The following is a 21836-nucleotide window of genomic DNA, read 5'->3' on the forward strand; positions in this document are numbered from 1 at the left end:
ATTCAAATTAGTTCTGTTGTATGTTAAGAAATTAAAAGCCTTTGAGATATGGTGCTGGCACCATTTGGAGAAAACAAGCTGAGTACAGAAGATGATCAATACATGTGTGCTATATTGTGTTAGTGAGGCTCCCCTGTGGGTGGGGGACACAGATGAATACACCCACGGTATCCCCTGCCTGTCTTAAGAGGCGACTAAAAGGGGCGACCAAGGGATGATCCAATTAGAACCATGAGACTACTTGTAATTAGTACCATCATGCAGGGAACACCATGGGTCACATTTACTTGCGCGTAGAACCACTATGTTAGGTATGCAATAGGTTTGTGATTAGTAGCAACATTGTGTGAATCAGGAGGTGGGTCCTACAGTACCTGTGATTCGTACCCCTATATGAGCGACATCATGGGATTAGCGACACCATTGTTCTGCCTTACGTATGCTCAGTTCCCACTGTGTGAGGAATTCCACGGGATAGTACGAGACCCTGTGGTTAGTCTGCTTATGTGAGGAACGCCATAGGCTTGCGTTGCCTGTAAATAATCCGCAATGTGCGAAACACCATAGGTCTGTGTTACATGTGCGCATTACACTGCCTGTGAATAGTACCATAATGTGTGGAATACCGCGAGTCTCTGCTCCCTTCGATTAGTACCGCAACATGACAAATAGCATGGTTCTACTTTCCTAGCGATAAATACCATTATGAGGGGCCGATGCTGGATTTTAGACCTGTTTTGACTCTAAGCATAATCGATTCAGCATCGTGCTATAGAAGCAGTCCCTTTGTCAGTAATACTGTTGTTTTGTGCCAGCTGTGCATGTGAGGCACTGTGGGTCGGATCCACTGATCGTTTTAAATCCGTCCGTCCATTTATTTATTTTCATTTTGTCTCATTTTGTCTCATTTCATACCATTAGGGGCCGATGATGTCGATGTTAAACCCCTTTAAACAACAAACATCAATCATCAATCAATGTGTTAGTGAGGAACAAGTGCTGATCAACCTGATCCAGAGGAGGAGGTTGTTGTTGCCGAGGCAATAACTGCAGCATGATGGATTAATAATCGTTGTCCAATAGGGTAAAAATACCTGGGAAATGTGCTCTTTGATGGCCAAGAAACACTAGACGTTCTCAGTGATACATACCTTACATTTAGAGTTACGAAGATGCTTCTTCTTATTATTATTACTTTTTTTTTTTTTTTCTTTTCAAATTGAGCGTCTATGGACTTTGTGTTAACAACCAATCCCCTTTTCAGTGTCTGTGTCTTGTTTGTCTGCCAGTTTTGACATCCTGTCAGTATCTCTTGAGCCCATCGATCAGCGCTTTCTTCCGCTCATCTGGTAAATGGCCTCCCCATCTTCTGGGTTCTGTCTCCACCATAAAACCCTGATAGCTTTTCATCATCCTTCTGAAACTAACCCTGTCATTGATTTTATCCTCCGTAATGCCCACCTCTCTCAGATATTTCTCACACTCTTGGAACCATCTCAACTTAGATGCCCTTGCTTTTAGAAAATTCAAGTTTTTCTGTGTGAGCTGGTCATTATTCATATGGAAGATCTGCCCATAAAACAACAATCTTCTCTTTCTAATTGTTGTTGTAATAATGATAATAATAATAATAATAATAATAATAATAATAATATGTTATTAGTTTTAAATTGCACTCCACAATGTTGACACGTTAGCTTTCATTTTTTCCCTTTTTTGTAGTTTGTTTAAAACTTTTACGTTTGGTACATGGATAAGAATAACAACAAAAATTCTGGCTTGAATTATATGCTGAATTATGGAATTATGGGTTTTCTATCTTTTAAGATCTGCTGACCTTGGATGGGATTGAACTCGCACAAGAAATTAGTTTTCTCCCACTTGGCAGCTCGTGCCAGCCTCTTTAACTGTTGAGTATAAGGTTTATTGGTGATCAGTGTAATGAAATAATGAAACTCTAATTACTGGTAGGGTGATTTAATCCTGTTATATACAACAAAAATTACATTTAGTTATTTTAATGTGAACAGCACTGTAATGAAGCACTAACGCCCTTCTTGTGATATTGACAGACATGAAGATTCCAATCCGTCCAGCTCCAGCCCCACCAACTGACAAGCCCAATGGAGTTCTTCAGCGAAGTTCTACCTTATTTAATAGCTGGGATGATAGGTAAGTTTCAGAACTTTTTGTGAAATATTGTCATCATATATAGTTCCCAGCTGTTGGCCAGGTATGCTTGGAACATATGCCTCTCCATCTTCTCTTGTTTTCACACCACTTCTCCCTCTTCACTCTTGCCCAGTTCTATCCTCTTCTCTGCACGCACTCTTCCATTCCTTTTATCCATTTTTAGTTAGACAACACTTTTAAGGTCTAATGTTTAGGTTCATACACACTGTCATTCATTTCTTTATTTTTGCAATTTATTTCATCTGGGCTCCATTTTATCTTGATGACACACCATGGATTGAAAATGAAAATCCACAGCCTGTTTCCAGTCATTTGACCGGGTCAGGAATGGAATGAATGAAGCCCCCATTTAGCAGTGAGGATAGGAATTGTGCTGGCTGCCGAAGCCTGTTGCACTCCTCTGGGGCAATGATCAATTAACAGGGACCTGAAAAAATCGCATTTGCGATAAATGTGAATTTTTGAATCTTGTACTGAATCCAAGCCTACGGTAATTCTAATGTGGAATAAAATAATTTTTACGCATAAATAGAAGTGCGACAAAATGCAAATTGTGACCCAAAATGCGAAGTTAGTATGAATATGCGATTTTGGTGTGAATTCTGCAAAAATATGCTATTTTACTGGTGAAAACAACATATTTCGGCAAAATCATCAGAAATACTCAAAATATTATGCATAAATCTTTCGACCGTTCCGATCAATGAAGGAAAGTAGCCAATCGATTGCTGCTTACTGACATTAATCAATATTTACAATGGGAATAGCATGGGGAATAAGATCTATATTGATTATTATTGAAATGTAAATCGAGTGTCATGGAGATAACGAGATAGTCGCAGCGTTGTTTTCCTGTTGTTCAAAATTGAAACTAGTGAAGAGTAGAAAGTTGAGCGATCGTTTAGGTTATGGGGTGCACGACAAAAACTGTGCACGAAAGGGCTCAGCAATATGCAAAGGATGGTTTGTATGCCACAGATTAAGCGGCAGTGTTTTGCAAGTATTGTAATTCCCGAGTTGTGTGGGAGGGGGGAAAGCATTGTGAAACATGTTAAATCTGAAAAACACGTGGTTAAGCAACGCGATAATGAAAGTTCAACCCCTGCTGCTAGTACGTCTCAAAGAAAGCAATCTTCTGTGCTTACACAGTTAGATAGTTGTAAACGACGAAAAATTTTCAGAGTTAACTTCTTGAAACACACAGTTGAAGTATTTGCCAAAGCAAATATACCTCTGGAAAAGCTGGAAAGCAAAGAGCTAAGAGCCTGGATTACTAAGTTTTCATATGAAGAGCTGCCATGTGTGAGAACTCTATGTGAAGTATATTTACTGGGTAAGTTTCGATTTCATTGATCGGGTACGGTTTAGGTATTACGATATTAAAACCACGCGCAAAATTGAAGGTTACCGAATTTGAGTGCGATTTCCATATCACACTATCTTACCCGTACCCCATTGATCCAGTAATTTTAAAATTATTTTGTTATGATTTGAGGTCTTTCTTCCTTTCTAGAAGTTGCATCTGACCACTAGAAAAGAACAGCAGAGGTTCTAGTGGGGAAGAACATCAACATATTCTGTGATGAAACTACAGATAGAATGGGCTGTTGTGTTTTTATCATCATATTCAAAGTCCTAGCCGGATCGAAAAGAGAGTTGCATGTTGTTTCTGTGAACTATCTTGATGCAGTAAATGCTACAAACTGCTCTCGTGCTGTTTTAGAAGCTCTGCGCAGTTATAGTATACCATATGATGCAGTTAAAGTGTTTGTTAGTGATAGTGCCCCGTACATGACCCGGTGTTATGAAACGTTACGTGTGCTTATAGGAGATCATTTAATGCATGTACAGTGCTGGGCACATATGATCAGCTTGGTTGGCAATAGTTAGGTCGCAGTGATGACAGATTTAAATCATGTGGTTGAGATGGTAAAGACTGCATTTCTGAACACACAAAAGCAAAAATATAATTATTTACCATTCTTAACATCAAAGTATGGTGCTTCAAAGGAAGCAAATCTTTTTCCTGCACCTGTCATAACCCGATGGAATAGTTGGTTTCAGGCTGTCTTCTATACGAGTGCTTACTTTATTGATGATGTTACATTTTTGAAGATGTCTGACATGAAAGACATCAAGAACTGTGGTATTAAGTACCTGACTGATCTGAGTGACCGAGAAGTGAATAGGCTTCACTCCCACATGGTTTTTGTCACAGATCATGCAGCTGGATTGGTTGACCTTCTTACTGAATTTGAAGGGTCTCTGTATCCTACCTCTCAACCCCCTTACCCCAAACTGCATAACCTTGATGCCAGTTTTGTGAGGGGAATTTTTCTGTGGCAGCTAATGATGCTTTGATTAAGCTCAATCTTTTACAGCAAGCTGCATGTAGAGAAACATTTATCAAAACTGCTCATTCTTCACAGTGCAAGCTAGCAACATTAAAAGATAACCATAAGCATTTTGTTTCAATTTCTCAAGCTTTGTATCCAAAAAATATAATTTTGAATAACACTGATAAATTAGATGAGCTTGAGAAATTGTTTGGAGTAACAGATCTCTCACGAAACGATATCTGGTCTGGTTACTGTTCTCTGAAACATGCAATTCAAACCCAGATGAAAGAAAGTTAAAAAATGTGATGTCATGCTTGCATTAACTGCAGTTCAGACAGAGTTCAGCATATTTGGTAAATACTGTCTTGAGTTGTTGTGGACCCCAACGAACAATGTAGATAGCGAGAGCATGTTGTCTCATTACAACACAGTGTTTACAGATAGACGGTGCAATTTAGAAAAAAACAATGCTGAAGTACTGACAATGCTTTAGTTGGAACAGTGAATTTGTATTGTGTGTGAACCAAGGACAATAATTGCACTTCATAAACTTGGAATCGTAAAAATTAATACCACCATGCAATTATTTTAACTTTGTAAATAGATGCAAATTTTGGAAAAAAAAAAAAATGCTAATTTTAGAAAAAAAATAGGTGCTAATTTTGAAACTAATAGATGCTAATTTTTCAGGTCCCTATTAAAGAATGACAGGTGAAATGAAATGATATTGGAGAGTGTTGCTGGAATAAAATATGACAGGGAAAACTGGAGTACCTGGAGAAAAACATGTCCCACCTCCACTTTGTCCAGCACAAATCTTGCATGGGGTAACTGGGATTTGAACCACGGAACCCAGCGGTAAGGGGTCGGCACACTGCCGCCTGTGCCACGGAGGCTCTTATCTGGATAGAGATGAGCTTAAATGATATTTTGCAATATCTGTGACCAGCGTATTTGCAACACAAAAATATCTGTGACTTTTATCTGTGATTCAGGCACAGAAAGCACAAGAATATGATTATAGTCATGGTCACTCTTTCCTCGCGGGCGGCCAGTATGGAAATACTTCTAGTTGATGTGATGACAATATTAGGTAGTATTTTTTTTGGAAAATTAGGGACATTAGATATGGGAAATTTATATTCACCTTTATAATTTTAAAGATTTAATTATGCATAGGGAAAAGGTTAACATGATGTGCAATAAATTAACAAACAGAATGTGATTACCTGTGTCGTGTCTCCAGGATACCAGTTATTTACAGTACTTAATGTAGGTTTAAAAATAAAATGACTGACTTTTATGACGAATGTTCGTATGATGTTATATATCTAATATCATACAAGTACAACATACAAAAGGGACTGGTACTCAACCTGGAGGTTTGTTGCAGTAACAGTCTGAACCTGAGGCAAATTATATTCGTATTTTCTTTGCTAGTAACTAATAAGAATTTTATGAAAGTCAAAGATTTCTCCCATATACAGGGTTATTCAGCTAAGTTGTCCACATCAAATAACTCTTGAACGGTTGAAGATATTGACATTTTGTTTTCACTTTCAGTAATAGTACCAAGGGACTAATAATCAGACTTACAATACTGATTTATGGCATTAATATTTTCTGAGATCATGGTACTAACTTTGCTCTTTTAAACAGTACCACACTATTTTGTACTCAAAGCCTTGAATCTACAAACATTACAAATTCAACTTCGTGATTATTTTAAAAATTGGACAAGTACTTCTCGCAAAAATGATGTATTCAAACGTCCTCCATTTGCCTGCTGAGGACTGCCCTGTTTGATTTGTGCTACGTATGAAACATGCCTTAGCTGTTGACATACAGAGTTGCTAGATGAGTATTTTCTTTTCTGTGCTTAGAAATACACTATGATAAAATGTATTGTTTAACACCTTTAATATTGCTGTAGATAACAGCTAAATAAAAAAACGGATATAGACCTTGAGCTACAGTAGATAATATAGCCCTATGAACGTGATCCAAGTACACAACTTGAACAATATTTTGTCACAGATACTTCCATGACTGCATATCTGATATATCAGTGACAGAAAAATATTGGTGAAAAAGTAGCAGGCTGAGGTTTATTGACCATCTCCACACATGGATTAACATGTTTTAAATAATGATGGACCTTAGTGTCCCAAAATTGGTAATGAACTAAACACTTGTGTGCTGATATTGCTGTTTGATTTTAGTAATTAATAATGATGATAATAATAAAGGGCGCCAGGAAATGTTCTCCGCAGCACCTGCGTGCTGCTGCGCGAGGTGGCATCAGCAGTTAAGTTGGTAGCACGGCTGCTGCCTCTTGTATCAAAACAAACAACAACCAGTAAACTTTGTACTTCACCGGGCGAGTTGGCCGTACGCGTAGAGGCGCGCGGCTGTGAGCTTGCATCCGGGAGATAGTAGGTTCGACTCCCACTATCGGCAGCCCTGAAAATGGTTTTCCGTGTTTTCCCATTTTCACACCAGGCAAATGCTGGGGCTGTACCTTAATTAAGGCCACGGTCGCTTCCTTCCAACTCCTAGGCCTTTCCTATCCCATCGTCGCCATAAGACCTATCAGTGTCGGTGCGACGTAAAGCCCCTAGCAAAGAAAAAAAAAAAAAAAAACTTTGTACTCACAGCAATTCATAACAGCTGCTGGAAGTGTTGTCCTTGTGTTCGAAGACAGACTTCAGCATGTCTACACATATAGTCGAAGATTTTCACTAAAGTTTCTTGCGTAATAGACTGCACGTAATTAATTATATTCACTTTATGTTCATCAATCTTTTTTCGTCCGTTAAAAGTGTAGGCCTACCTGTTCCCGGTACATCGTAAACTGAGCCGGTCACACAAAATTTACTTATCAAATCCCGAACGGTATCCTGGTTTGGACACTTTGAGTTAGGAAGCCGCACCTGAAATTTTAGTTCTACATTTTCTGTAAACCGATTGCCTTCGCGAAACACGTATTCCACCAAAAAAAGCTCTCCCTTCAGTAGTAAACATTACCGCTTGTATCCTGTTGCACTATTCCAATAATCTATCAGAACATTCGCTTAATGCAATACACACTGACGATTTCGACAGCCCGCAACTCACACGTGTTGCTTTCCCTGCACTGCTATCCTGTTGACCTTGGTCTGTCGGCTAGTGAGCGTGACAGATACACCGTGCTGCTAACTAAACTGCTGATGCTCCCTTATGCAGCAGCATGTAGGCACTGCGAAGAACATTTCCTGGTGCCCGTTACAACCATCAGTGCTGTTTTATCATGATGGCCTTGATATTTTATAATTCAGTGATTGAATGCAAAATCTCCACTTTATTGTAATAACATCTTTAAAATCTTCAGTCACTCTAGATGTCTTTCAGTTTTCCTCATTTTTATGGTACTTTCTTTTTCTTCTTTGGTATAGGTACACAAACAGATTTTGAATCTATTTCTTTTGCTTGCTATGAATATTTGGTTCCAGCTTGTTCATTCTTCTTGCATCACAGCTTGTCTACTGTTCCATTTCCTTATCTTGGTGGGGGAGCAGTCGTGCTCGTGGTGCAACTTAATGAGGTGGCACGAGGTCATGGTGACCCTTCATGTGTTGTGTATTTTAATCCTGTTTATCCGGGCTGAGTAGCTCAGACGTCTAAGTCCAAGTTGGCAGGTTCGATCCTGGCTCAGTCTGGTGGTGTTTGAAGGTGGTCAAATAAGTCTGCCTCCTGTCAGTAGATTTACCAGCACATAAAGTAACTTCTGTGGGACAAAATTCAGGCACCTCGGCTTCTATGGAAGCCTTCCAAGTAGTAGTGGGATGTAAAACCAATAACATTATTATTAATTCTGCTTATTTTTGAAAGTTCTGTTCAGTAAACATAATTTCCATCATTATGTACATATTTCAGTAGAATTATTGAGTACCTATTACTCATTTGTTTGATGTAATTATGCAATAGCTATCTACAAAAGATACTTCCTTCATAAGAAACACTTATTATTGTAGATAAATGAGGTAATCCACCTAATCAATACAATATAAAATTAGTACTTCAATTTATTTTAATCATGGTACTAGTTTTGGTCTCTTGACCATCATCAGCCATGAGGTCTTAAAACACTTAACGAAGCTAATGGCTGATGATGGCCTAATATCTACAATAATTGTCATCAATATGGGACATGAAAATGATAAATTTTGAAAACACACTTTTCGTTAACTTGTGGTTTGTTAACACTTTTGGGGTATATTGAAACAGTATGCTATAATATATGTTTGTGATAATAAATATATCATTTTTAACCTATTACAGAAAAAGTTATGTAACCTACAAAAAGACATATCACAGACTTTTAATGTAATGTGTATATATAATTATAAAAGAAGAATAACAGAAGATACAATAAGAGTGAAAATTCAATACTATTTACAGTATAATGTAATACAAAATACTGTAGTTATGTTTTGACCTGAAAAATAAAATATAATAGAATAAAATTAAGTGACTTGGACTTGCCTGTCGTCTTTTCTTACTGGGGCGGCTACTTTAAGTACTTTCAAGAAATTCTCTCGTGTGAGCTTCCCATGATTCCCACAAATGTACTTCAAGTACAGCGGACAGGCATGGTAGGTCTTGTTTCCTGAATTTGGTGTACGTTTCTCACAGCGTTAGCATTTTCTTGAAACTTCAGAGGCAGGTGGTACTTCCCAAAATCGCCATGATATCAGCTTTCAGTTTTCTGAGAAGTCCTGAGTTTCCTAGTCAAGAACTCATATTTCCATGACAAGTTCCTTTCTAAGTCTTTTCTAGAATTGTCTTCTCAGTAGTGGTTTCTGACACTCCTTGTCATTGCTGGTTAATACAATGAAACTGTTGACCACTGCAATGTTTAAAAGATTAAAAAAGGCAGTGAGAGGTCATCTGTTTGATTTTCTTGCTACTGTGTACTTGCCTGCTATTTCATCTATGTCAACTCTGTCTTTAGTTCTGTTGTAGAACATAATCAATTCAGGCTTCTTATCATCACCGGTCTCCAGCCAGCTCTGGAGACATGAGTTGTAATATTTTTCCTGAATACAGGAGATTTTACTTCCTGTCTTTTGTTAGTTTTGAAACAGGCAGGTAGTTCCCTCTCAGTTTTCTTCACTGTCCTCACTGTAGTAATATGGTGGTACTGCAAGAGTTCTGCAGCCAGTGGGATGCCAGTAAACCAGTTATGTTACACTACCAGGTATGGGAAGAATTTGCCTTTTCACAACTTCAGATGAAATTTGGAGTATCACAAATGGGTCAGTAGGTTGTATTCAAGCTGGGCTGATTGGCTCAGGCAGTTCAGGTGCTGGCCTTCTGAACCTAACTTGGAAGGTTCGATCCAGGCTCAGTCTGGTGGTATTTGAAGGTGCTGAAATATGTCAGTCTCGTGTCGGTAAATTTACTGGTGCATAAAAGAAGTCCTGCAGGACTAAATTCCAGCACCTCGGTGTCTCTGAAAACTGTGAAAGTAGTTAGTGGGCTGTAAAGACAATAACATGATTATCCTCTTATTTTCCAACATAAATTTCCACTTTGAGAAAATAGAAAGTTTTTAGAATTGACCAAATGAAACACTTTGATGCTGTATTTGACAGGCTTATAACTTCTGTACTGTCTGAATGGACAAATGACGATGTTGTGCTGCCCTGTGTGAACAGACTGTGTTGATTCAGTAAATTTCCACTTTATACCATCTTTACTTATGAAGTGTCACTATCTGATGATGGTCACTGTCATTGTCATTTTTCACTATTGTCACTATTATAATTCTGTTCAGAGTCAATGTTATGGTTGCAATCATCACGTGTCTCTTCCACTACCTAGATAATTTTCAAAATAGTTATATGCATCATCAGATAATTTCTCATTAAGTAAGGAGAGAATCCACTCTTCATTTGGTTTTGGTCGTTTTAAATATAAGCCACATGTTAATATTACATATGAATTCAAGGAAAATTTAAATCAACATTAACGGCCGTGTGGAGTCACGGTGACACAGGGGCCTGTATTCTCAACAATTGCTAAACAGCAGCTGAGCAATAACCTCACCTTTAGCAAGTGGGGAGGAAGTTAGAAAGCTGCAAGAAGGGAGGACCACCAGATGTGTTTGGTGGGGGAAGAGCAATGGACCCTGCACGACCATTTGTGGGTTAAAAGCTTTTAACTTTTCATCTGTGGTTAATGATCTGCCATCTGAGAGGCTTCCACATGTTTTCACTTCCTTCTCCTGCTTAAGTCCAGAACTATCACCATAAGATTCAGCACCCTCGGATTGGTGCAATGAGCCAGGCTTCATTTGTTTTCAAGTGTTCAGACCAAGAGGCACCTCACATCAGCCACAGTACCTGTTCTGGTAGAATTTTGCTTTTGTTGCTAGATGGCAGCAGAATGAGAATGTCAACATTTGTGAATAAACCAGCCATACCACCACCACCACCATCATGATACCTCTGTATTCTTGTTCAAAGATTGCTATTTTTTGAACATCCTGTGATATCACCCCTTGAATTTGTTTTTGTTTTTTAAACATTATTGCCTCATTTTTTTTGCTACATTTTGATCCTTAATAGCCTTTTTTTCACTCTTTCATTCCACCAACTAGCTTCCTTCTCCTTTACTCTTCTTCCAGTTTTACCATAAACTTCTACCGCAGAGTTACAGGTTGTTTTAAACATGTTTCTTTCTTCATTTGCACTTTTTGTTTCATTTCTTGGTAACTTTTGTATTTCCAGGTTTTTAGAGGCTTTCTTCTTATCTTCTTCCTTTAATTTCCATTCCTTTATTGCAAGTATTGTCATAGTACTTGATGTAAGTCCAACCTTATAATTTTGGTCAGCTGCTAGGAGCTCATAGTCACTCTAAGCACTTGTCTAAAGATGACCTTTGTGTCCCTCACTCCTTCTCCAGTTAGTCTCTCTCTTATCAGCACCTGTTTTAAATCTTCCATCCCAGTTATATTTGGTTATCTTACGACTGTATTGTTTTTGTGATGAACACATTCTTCATTAGAATTTTATTTCTTACACAGAGGACTGGAACATTTTCACTCTCAGTATTCCTTACTTTATACCCAAAAGAGCCCATCATCTTTTCATAGCCAGATCCATATTCTCCAGCTTGAGTGTTCAAATCCCATTTACCATGATATCTTCTTGTACTTCATCACCTAGGTCTTCTAGGAACTCTCCTTCTCGTCCTCATTGCTTTGTTGCTATGGGGCATGTACTTGAACTATTGTGAAACTGATTTTTCCTAGATTTACTCTGGCTTTGACGATTCCTTTGTTTACAAAGGAGACATCTGTGATGACCACATTATCTTTGTGTAGCACCAAACCCACTCCATTCCTTACCCCCTTGCGGTTATCATTCCAGTACAACTTGTAACCTCCTTTCATCTTCCTTGAGTTGGTCCCCTTTCACTTTCTTACTCAACCCTGATTGATATATATATTCTCTCCACTGTTCCATCATGTTGACTGTTTCTTCATTCTTACCTGTCAGTATAACAACATTTAGGGTTGCCACTCAGTTTGTTTTTATCATAAAGTCCATTTCGAGTGCTTATGTCCTCCACTAGCAAGTGTTCTCGCATTCCCAGGATGAGCATCAGATTCTAAAAATCGTCATTTAACCCTGGGACACCGGAAGTGGAGTTTACATTTGGTTTAGTATTTATTTGAGGCTAGTTATTACTTTGAAAGCATTGAAACATTACTGTACTCCTCTACTGAATCACTAGGCCTAGCATAGGATTTTCATTCAAGGTTTACTCCCTTAGTGCCTGAAAATCCCTCTTCGCGACAAGGTATTGGTTTCCTTCTTCTTTTTCCCCAGAAGAGAGGGGTTGCCTCATCTCCAAATTATTCTGTACCAGAGGTATTTTTTTCCATGTACCGAATTATTTGATTGTGTGGTATGGGCCGGGTAACTTTGAGCTTGCATTTGGGAGGTAGTGGGTTCAAACCCCACTATTGGCAGCCCTGAAGATGGTTTACCATGGTTTTCCATTTTTACATCAGGCAAATGCCAGGGCTGTACCGTAATTAAAGCTATGGTTGCTTCCTTCCCAGTCGTAGCCCTATCCTATTCCATCATCGCTGTGAGACCTATTTTTGTGTCTGTGTAATGTTAAAAAGGAGAAAAAAGAAAAGAGCAGCTTCTCTGGTTGAACTGCCATTGAGGTGTACACCATAATACTGGTAAGGGGCCTTTACAAGGTGCTACCAGTTGGGCTAAGATTTTTTAAAGAGGTGTTACTCTTGTATCACTCACCCATTATTCGGGCTTGTGACACACACAGAATCTGGCCTCCTAGCATTGGGCCCAGGTTAGCAACAGTTGAATTGCAACTAATAGTTAAATCACCATTTTAAGTATTGATGACAGTAGATTGATGCATTCACGAAGACACACACAAAATGCTATCAGTTGCATACACTTTTGTATTCTACAACTTATATAAGTTTTATGCAAATTCACATGCATAAACTAATAAGCTGCCATCATTAAAACAAAGCACTACTACAAGAAAAACAGAAGAATAAGACTGCCATCTTGAAACAGTTGACTGTTACAGGAGCATGTCGACAGTCACAGGAGTTCACAAAAATAACTCCTGTAAACAATAACTCTCACTCACAAGACTGTCTCTTTATATATGTTGCCTGGCCATGCTTTTAAAAAATTATTATACAACATATTTTCTCGTACATTCTAGAGTGCCCAATAGCCTAGTTATAATGTGAAGAACTTTCTACAACTATCTAGTGCCAAAGATATGTTATTCTGGATATTACAGTGTGTTGCACAGTATTGTAGTGGATTATAGATCATATATACAGACAATAATAAATTATATACTATTATGTGTTCCTACATGAAATAAATTCATATTAATATATAAATACCGGTACAGCACGTTTCATGACATAACCTCACAAATAATGCGATTGCCAGTAAATAATAATTATACTAATAAATGGATGTAAAAACTTCATAGCCATACCTCACAAGTCATAATAATAATAATAATCATAAAAATAGTAATGATGATTTCAGCTCGATACTTGCATTATTTACCCACAGGTTAAATAATATTGTTTTCAAGTTATCTTAGTCTATTACACTTGCGTCAATATCCCCCCTATAACTTGAAACAATTTTAACAGTCTATCACACTCACCGACTTTGCCTTGGTCATACATTGTATCTTCTCTCTTCCTCGACGTTGCTGGATGTGCTCTCCTCATCTCGACCGGGTCATGCCATGTTGGCAGTCAGTGTTACCTTGCTGCCAGTCTCTTCCTCAATGATAGTTGTTGCGTTCTCATGATGACCGGGTTGTGATGTGTCATTAGTAGCCTCTCCTCCAGGTGGACCCGTGGCAGTACCAGGCTTACTCTGTATGCGCAGTGGTTGGGTGACTCGCCGCAACTCTGCTACGTGGACCTTGACAGGAGGGTTGATCTTTAGTAAGTAGACCCCATGGCCCAGCTGCTTATCCACCTCGACGGGACCAACCCACTTAGGTGTGAGACCTGCGTGAAACCCTCCAGTCTTATTAGTGACTGGGTGGTTACAATGCAGTACTTGCTGGCCTGGTTGGAAGATCTGGGTCTCTTCGACATCTTGAGACTTGGCCTGAGTAAGGGATCTCTTCTTGGCGAAAGCTTGCTTTTCCTTGATGTCCTGCTGCTGCTGCTGCTGCTGCTGCCACTCTGCTAGGGAAGCAGCTGCATCATCTTGACCAGAAGTGGGTGGTGGATGAATCTCCCAATCCCCGGTGCCGTACTACCGCTGGGGAATAGACAGTGACACAGTTGATGCATTGTCGCAGGGCAAAGAGTGACAGCGGTATCTGACGGTCCCACAGCCGATGTACCTTGTTTATTAGGTGGACCCGTAGCATCCTTTTTAGCTCCTGGTTCTGTCCTTCCGTTGGATTGGCCCTTGGATTGTACATAGGGGTGGTCCAGTGCTCTGCACCCCATTCTGTCATCATTTGCTGCCACTTACTTGACGTGAACCGGCTCCCGTTGTCTGACAGAATGCACCGTGGATAACCGCAGCAGCTGAATACCTCATCTTGTAGAAGGCTGGTGATGCGCCCTGTTGTGGCTCCTGGTATCGGAAAGGCCTCTATCCAGCTTGTGAATAGGTCGGTGATTACTAGAAGTCCAGTTTTTTTTTTTTTTTTTTTTTTTTTTTTTTTACACGTCGCTTCGACACAGATAGTTCTTATGGCAACGATGGGACAGGAAGGGCCGTGGCCTTGATTAAGGTACAGCCCCAGCATTTGCCTGGTGTGAAAATGGGAAACCATGGAAAACCATCTTCAGGGTTGCCGACAGTGGGGCTCGAACCCACTATCTCCCGAATACTGGATACTGGCCGCACTTAAGCGACTGCAGCTATCGAGCTCGGTGAGTCCAGTTTTACCCCGTGGTGTTCTAGGGTAAGGACCCATCAAGTCCAGGGCTGTGACCTCACAAATGCGTTGCGGCCGTCTTCCTTGCTGACTGAAATCTGCCTTCCTGTTGCTCGCCTTGGGGCAGGCGCAGATTTAGCACCCCTTCACAGAGTCCAGGATGTCTTTCCGCATGTTGACCCAGAAGAATCTTAGTCGGATAGACTGATGTGTCTCTTCACCTCCTGGCTTCTGTGCTGTCGTGGAACTTCTCAAGGATGTCCGTCGTGTGCTGTCTAGCGATCACCACTATTGCAGGCGTGAGGTGCGATCTGTACATTAAGAGTCCTCCGTCAATCCAGAATTTCTTGTAGCACATCTTAAATTCCATCGGGACAAGTCGACTATCGGTGTTCTGTCTCCTAATCCACTGCGTCATGGTCCTACAGGGCTTGTCTTGTTCTTGCCATTGGTGTTTTCGTGGATCTTCCTCTCGACATTGGTGCTCCTAGCTTCAGGTTTCATCGCCAGGTGCCTAGATAAACTGTCTGCTACTATGTTCGTCGATTCTGGGATGTGACACACATCAAAATAAAATTCTGCGATTAACAGAGCCCATCGCATCAGTTTAGATTTTGAGCCAGGGACAGAGTTCAACCATTTGAGAGCTGCGTTATCGGTGTAGAGCTGGAGCTTCCTTCCCTCCAAGTAGCCTCTGAATTTGGCCATGGCCCACACCATGGCTAAGCCTTCTTTCTTGGGAGTGCAGTAGCGTTGTCTGGTGGGTGATAGCTTTCAGCTGGTGTACTCGATGATCTCCCTTCCGCTGCCACTCCTCTCCCGGAATAACACTGCTCCTAGCCCGGAGTTGCTGGTGTCTGTCTGCAGGCACATCTTCCGTTGAGGGTTGGGATGGGCTAGACTGGGTGCATTGCATATCGCAGCTTTAATGCCTTGGAGTGCTACTTCTTCCTTGCTGGTCTATCGGAACGGGCGGTTGTTATGGAGTAGATCGGCGAGTGGTATTGCCTTCATCACAAAGTGTGGCACAAAGCTGCTATACCATCCACAAAAACCAAGGAACTGACGTACTTGTCACTTGGTCTACGGGCGCTCGGCTTCTTTGATAGCTCGATTCTTCTCCGGTTGCCTTTCTAAGCCTTCAGATGTTAGGACATGGCCAAGATATTCTATGCGGGACTGGGCGAAGTGGCACTTCTCCAGTTGGCTGGCAAGTCAGTCCATGAATCTTCAGTCTTTCCAGCACTTTCCTCAGATGTACAAGGTGTTCTTGAAAATTCTTGCTGTGAATTAAAATGTCTTCGAGATACACTTGGCAGAAATCTCCAACATATCCCGACAATACCTTATTCATAGATACTTGTTTTCGCAAAGCGCAGAATCGCAAACATTTTGCGTAATTTTACAGATTTGGCTAAAAAACAAGAAACTATTTACATTTAAGTGAAATCGCAAAATAATTTACGAAATGATTTGGAATTGCATCATTTGAAGTTTACGATGGAGTTTCGAGGCAAGTTGTGGCAATAAAATCAGATAATCGATGCCACAATCAACTTTATACTCTTTCGATGTATACCGAAAGCTAAGATATAGTATATTGATTATCGCTAAATTAGCTTCCTGTGAAGCGAGAAATTTATCATATTAAGTATTCATAATTATGTGTAACGTGACTGTGTATTTCCTCTTGCCTGTTGAAAATCGCTGCTGATCGGTGTGTTTAATTTCCTATTTTGTGCTCAGTTTATTAAAATGGTTGTGACTGTTTTTGATCGAGAAAAAGAATTTGCATCGGAAGGATTTTGTGTGTTTGACATAACTAGAAAGATACCGATGTGCAGATACTGCAGTGTGCGAATTGAATGGCAGAGAAAGGACACGTGCCTGAAACATATCAATAACAGAGTTTCACATAAGAAGAACAAGGAAAAAGCACTAACGACAGGCATCGGAAGACAAACTAGTTTTGCAGACACTAGTTCAGCGACCGGGTGAGTTGGCTGTGTGGTTAGGAGCGTGCAGCTATGAGCTTGCATCCGGAGATAGTGGTGTCGAACCCTCTGTCAGCAGCCCTGAAGGTGGTTTTCCGTTCTTTCCCATTTTCACACCAGGCAAATGCTGGGGTTGTACCTTAATTAAGGCCACGGCCGCTTCCTTCCCATTCCTAAGCCTTTCCTATCCCATCGTCGCCATAAGACCTATCTGTGTTGGTGCGATGTAAAACAAATAGAAAAAAATAACTTTCAGTGGCAAAATTAATGAAATATGATAAAGACGCATTCATTTTATCTACAACTCGAGCTTTTATGGAGGCAAATATTCCAATGGGAAAAGTTGATCATCCTAAGCTGAGAGAGTGGATGGAGAAATATAAACCAGGTTTGCGTAATACATTTTTTTCTGAGGAAGGGATGTGAGGTTATGTTTTTCTAATATCATTGTGCGGTTATGCTAGTTTTCTTGTTTGACATTTAGGCCTAGATAATGCATGCTGGATCCCTCATTTACTTACAATTATAAATCATTTAATTCATTCAAATGATGTTAAATAGCCCTCTAATATTAGACCTATTGATTTTTTTAAGTGCTGGAGACTTACCCACAGCTGGAAGACTGAGGGAAAGTTCTGTACCTAGAATCATCAAAGAGGAGTAAGAAAGATTAACAGAAGCTGTGAAAGATGAGAGTTTCAATTCTTTGTGATGAAATGACTGATAAAAAAGGGCAATGTCTATTTATGGTTCTGCTTAAGTGCTTAATTGTGGCAATAGTACAGTTCAGAAGTTATTTATAGGGGGAGTGAAAGTTACTGCAAATGCTTGTGCTACAGAATGTTCACAAGCAATTCACCAACTCTATTGGTATTATAAATTTACTAATTCTGGACAAATATTTCAGGTTCCCTATGGGAATCTACATCTATATCATCTGATGGCCAGGCAGGCATCAATTTTTAGAAATGAGACAAAGTCTCTCATAGTGAATGCTGGCAACAAGGAATAGTTAGCTGGGAAATTTATAATTTCCACTAACGGACTAACTATATTGGTATTATAAGCTAAAAATATACCGAAATGACTGTTAAAAAATGACAGAATTAGGCAAAAATTTTCAACACAAACGTGCTTCTACTAATCATCAGTCGCATGAAGGTTGCAGGAGCATTCTTCAATCCAAAAGGCATTACTGTAAACTGGTACAATCCTCTCGGTGTCATGAAGGTGGTCATTGGTCTAGAACTTTCCTTGGCCTCCACTTGCCAGTATCCGGAATTGAGATCCAGCGTGCTGAAAATCCTTGATCCACTTACTTGTTTCAGCGAGTCTTTCAGGTCAGGCATGAGGTAGGCGTCACTAACGGTCTTCTCATTCAACCTGCTGAAGTCCACACACAGTCGATACTCCCCATTCTTCTTTCTCGGTAGGATGATAGGTGAAGCTCAACAGGATGTAGAGGGTTCAATGAGACCTTGCCCTTCCATCTCTTGAAACTTCTGGATGATGAAGTTGCGCTTATTTGGGTCGATTGGATATGGATGTTGCTTGATGGTTGAGGAAGTGCTGCATTCAGTGGTGTGCTTTACAGTGGTAGTCCGTCCTATTTTCTTGGTGATGACTTCTGGAAAGTCCTTTAAGGTGCGTCTCAGCTCCTCTTCTTCACTCGGTCAAAGATGCATTAACTGGATATCTCCCAGTTCTACGTTGACTTCTGCATCCTTGCGAGTCCGGAGATTTTCATCATGCCAGGCGACCTTCAGATGTCTGTCCTTTCTCAAAAAGACTTCATGAGCTGCATAGTCTAGGATCACCTTGTATTTCAACAGAAAGTCATGACCTAATATGTCAGGTATTAGGTTCTGAATCACTGCAATGTCAGTTACAATAGGTAGGTCCATGCATTTAGCGGTTAGGTTAGTCTGTCCTTCGATGACATAGGTTACTCCGTCCGCTGCTCCTACTTCTCTTCCGAGATGGTGAGACTTCATAGGCGGTAGTAATCTGGTAACAGTCCCATTGACAAATGAATGGCGTGCTTGGCTACAGCGTATGGCTGAAAAATTCTCCTCGCCTATCCTCAAGATAACTGCGGTTGGTTGGCCTGTTCTGCTCACAATCTGACCAATCCCTCCCCTACTTGACCAGGGTTGCTTGTCTGTCGTGTCTTGAGGTGCATTCCTGTACCCGGCCCCATCCCCCCTCAATCCAGAATGGGTCGGTCCTAGTTTTCCCACGTCAAGTTTGGGCACTTGTTCTTCAACTGTCCTGTTCTTCCACACTGGTAGCACTTCCTAACCGAGCTGGGGCCTATTCCACAAAAGTATGGTCTTGTACATTACAAGTAAATTCTCTAGTAACTTGTACAAATACCAGAGTTTCTGTTCCACAAAAGAATTTTCTACTGTTGTACTTTACTACTCCATACTTACAAATTACCAGTGAATTTTTATAGGTATTTTCCACAAAAGGACTAGTACTTGTAACTTACTAGTGAATTGGGAGGTATTCTCTACCAGTGAAAGGACAATAATATATAAACCTACTAGTGCTAATTAAATATACTTATTTCAGATACAATTTGATAAATATGTGGTCTAGCAGTAGTGATAGTGATGGTGATAAAAATGAAAACTACCGCCTGTATAGAGAAAGAATAAACTTCCAGTTTGACTATTTGAATACAATGAGAGTTTTAGGTTAAGCACAATACAAGTGGAAGAACTTTTAATGGATATTGGGCCTAGGTTAGAACATCGTACAAACAGAAATAAATCTCTCTCTGCTAAACAACAGTTACTAACAACACTATATTGGCTAGGAAATGGTGGTCAGTACCATGGTATTGCAGATATGCATGGGATGGCAAAATCTTCAGTCTGTAGGTCAATACATTCTGTGGTAGCTGCAATAAATGATATAAAATTTCCTCAAATTGTTCGTTGGCCTGAAAATACTGAGCAAATAGTGCAAGACTTCTACAATATAGCTCAAATGCCTCAAGTTGTGGGCTGTGTAGGTGGAACTTTGGTGAACATTGATGCACCCCATGTTCATGAAGAGCAGTATGTTGATCGGTATGGAAAGCATTCTATTAACAGTATGCTTGTATGTGGGCCAGATATGAAGTTCTATTATGCCAGCGCAAATTGGCCAGGTAGCATCCATGATGCTCGTATCCTGCGAAACAGCAATCTCTTTCGAATGATGGAGCAAGGTTGGAGACCCTTTCCGCAGTCAGTATTGCTTGGCGATTCTGCTTATCCTTTGAAGGATTGGCTTATAACACCTAAACTGGTCGATTTAGATGAACTCAGATTGCAGAGGTTTAACAGGGCCCATAAGAGTACAAGGAGATTAATTGAAAATGCTATTAGTATTCTCAAAGAGAAATTTCCCTGTCAACCATTTGCGAGTACATCCCGTTTTTGCAGCTAACATTTTCAAATGCTGCGTAATACTATGTAACATTTTTCATGGAGAGTTACAAATCAGTGCAATAGACCTGCAGGAAAACAACATTGTGGATGACTTACCTGAGTCAGAAGATGAAGGTGAAGAACTTGCCAAACCGGCTGTAGCTTACAGAAGAGATCAGCTAATTAACACTTTTCAGTGAAAGAGTGATAATTCATCTGTATATCCTATTTATTAAAAAACTATTAAATACTAAATACTACATTGAAACAATACACTCCAAGTTATATTACAATATTGTTAAAGAAATGCAAAAACTAATCTAAGACATTACGACCTAACTTTTAACCTATTATTGCTATTTTAATCAATCACTACTTCACAACCTTCTTCTTAAACTACAACACTGTCCACAGATAGTTTGGGATAATATTTTTTCACAGTGTCACAAAATTGCTTTTCCATTGCTAGCACTTCAAGGTAATTTTCTGTTTTTTAGGGTGAAGAAATCTATTTGCAAATCAATTTTCCTCCTTTTCTTTTCTGCCATGCTTTCTTCATGACTCTTACTGTTTTCCTTGGTTGCCTCTGTTCACTGCAGGAAAATGTTTGGGTGGAGATATGTACAACAGCTGTTGAGGGTGATTCATCATAAGATTCTGGGACACTGAGGCTGTCAACGGACGGTGAATTTTTTCCAAGAATGTCCAAAACTTTATTGTCAATATCAGTCAGTTTGGCATGTTTTCCACGACCTGTGCCAGTCTGTCTTTGATTATCAATCTTTGCCTACAAAAAAGAACTGTTATGTAGTATATGTTAATATAATTACCCTAATTAAAATTATGATTAAACTAAATTAAAATAAACCTAATTGAAGAATTTAAATAAAAACGTACTTACTAGTGTCACGTTCTTGAAATTAGGCCAGAATATATCTCTTACGTACATCCAACTTTTCCCCTCAAGAGCTCCATGAGCTTTTCCCAAGTCAAATATTTCCATCCAGCCATTTACTTTGTCTTGTTTTTTCAGACTCTCACTGAATGCACCGAAAAGAATATCTTTCCTTCTTTCTATTTCCTTCAAAAGGAATAACTTCGTTTCTCTTGACACCATTTTCACAATTCCTGCAGAGTTTGCAATTTCGTAACAATTAAGTTTGGTGCCGAATATCGTTACTAGCGGCATATGCTGCCTAATATGACAGACTATCGCGGAACACATGTGAGCATGCGAGGATCGCGGAAGAACAGAATGGGTGATATCGGAGTAATTTCCTATCATCAAAGAAGTAAACTGAAAAATAACATTGTAGCATTACGAAATTCACAGAAATATTAGAGTTCTTTGAATGTTTGCCGCATAACTTACCTTAAAATACGATATTACGATAAATGAGACAAACATAACCTAATTC

General features: G+C 39.7%; 1 protein-coding gene across 3 annotated transcripts in view; it reads left to right on the plus strand.

Annotated features, from left to right (window-relative positions):
- The window catches only part of LOC136866366 (uncharacterized), a 130788-nt gene that overhangs the window by 3170 nt on the left and 105782 nt on the right, over positions 1 to 21836 (plus strand). For 2 of the 3 annotated variants that reach the window (XM_067143241.2, XM_068226716.1), the window contains exon 2: positions 2073 to 2172. In XM_067143241.2, the coding sequence (XP_066999342.2) occupies positions 2073 to 2172 (100 nt within the window). Of the gene's footprint in view, positions 1 to 1825; positions 1910 to 2072; positions 2173 to 21836 lie in introns of those variants that run through there. The other variant, XM_067143240.2, reaches the window with a different exon arrangement.

Source organism: Anabrus simplex, chromosome 3, assembly GCF_040414725.1.
Source record: "Anabrus simplex isolate iqAnaSimp1 chromosome 3, ASM4041472v1, whole genome shotgun sequence".
Lineage (NCBI taxonomy): Eukaryota > Metazoa > Arthropoda > Insecta > Orthoptera > Tettigoniidae > Anabrus > Anabrus simplex.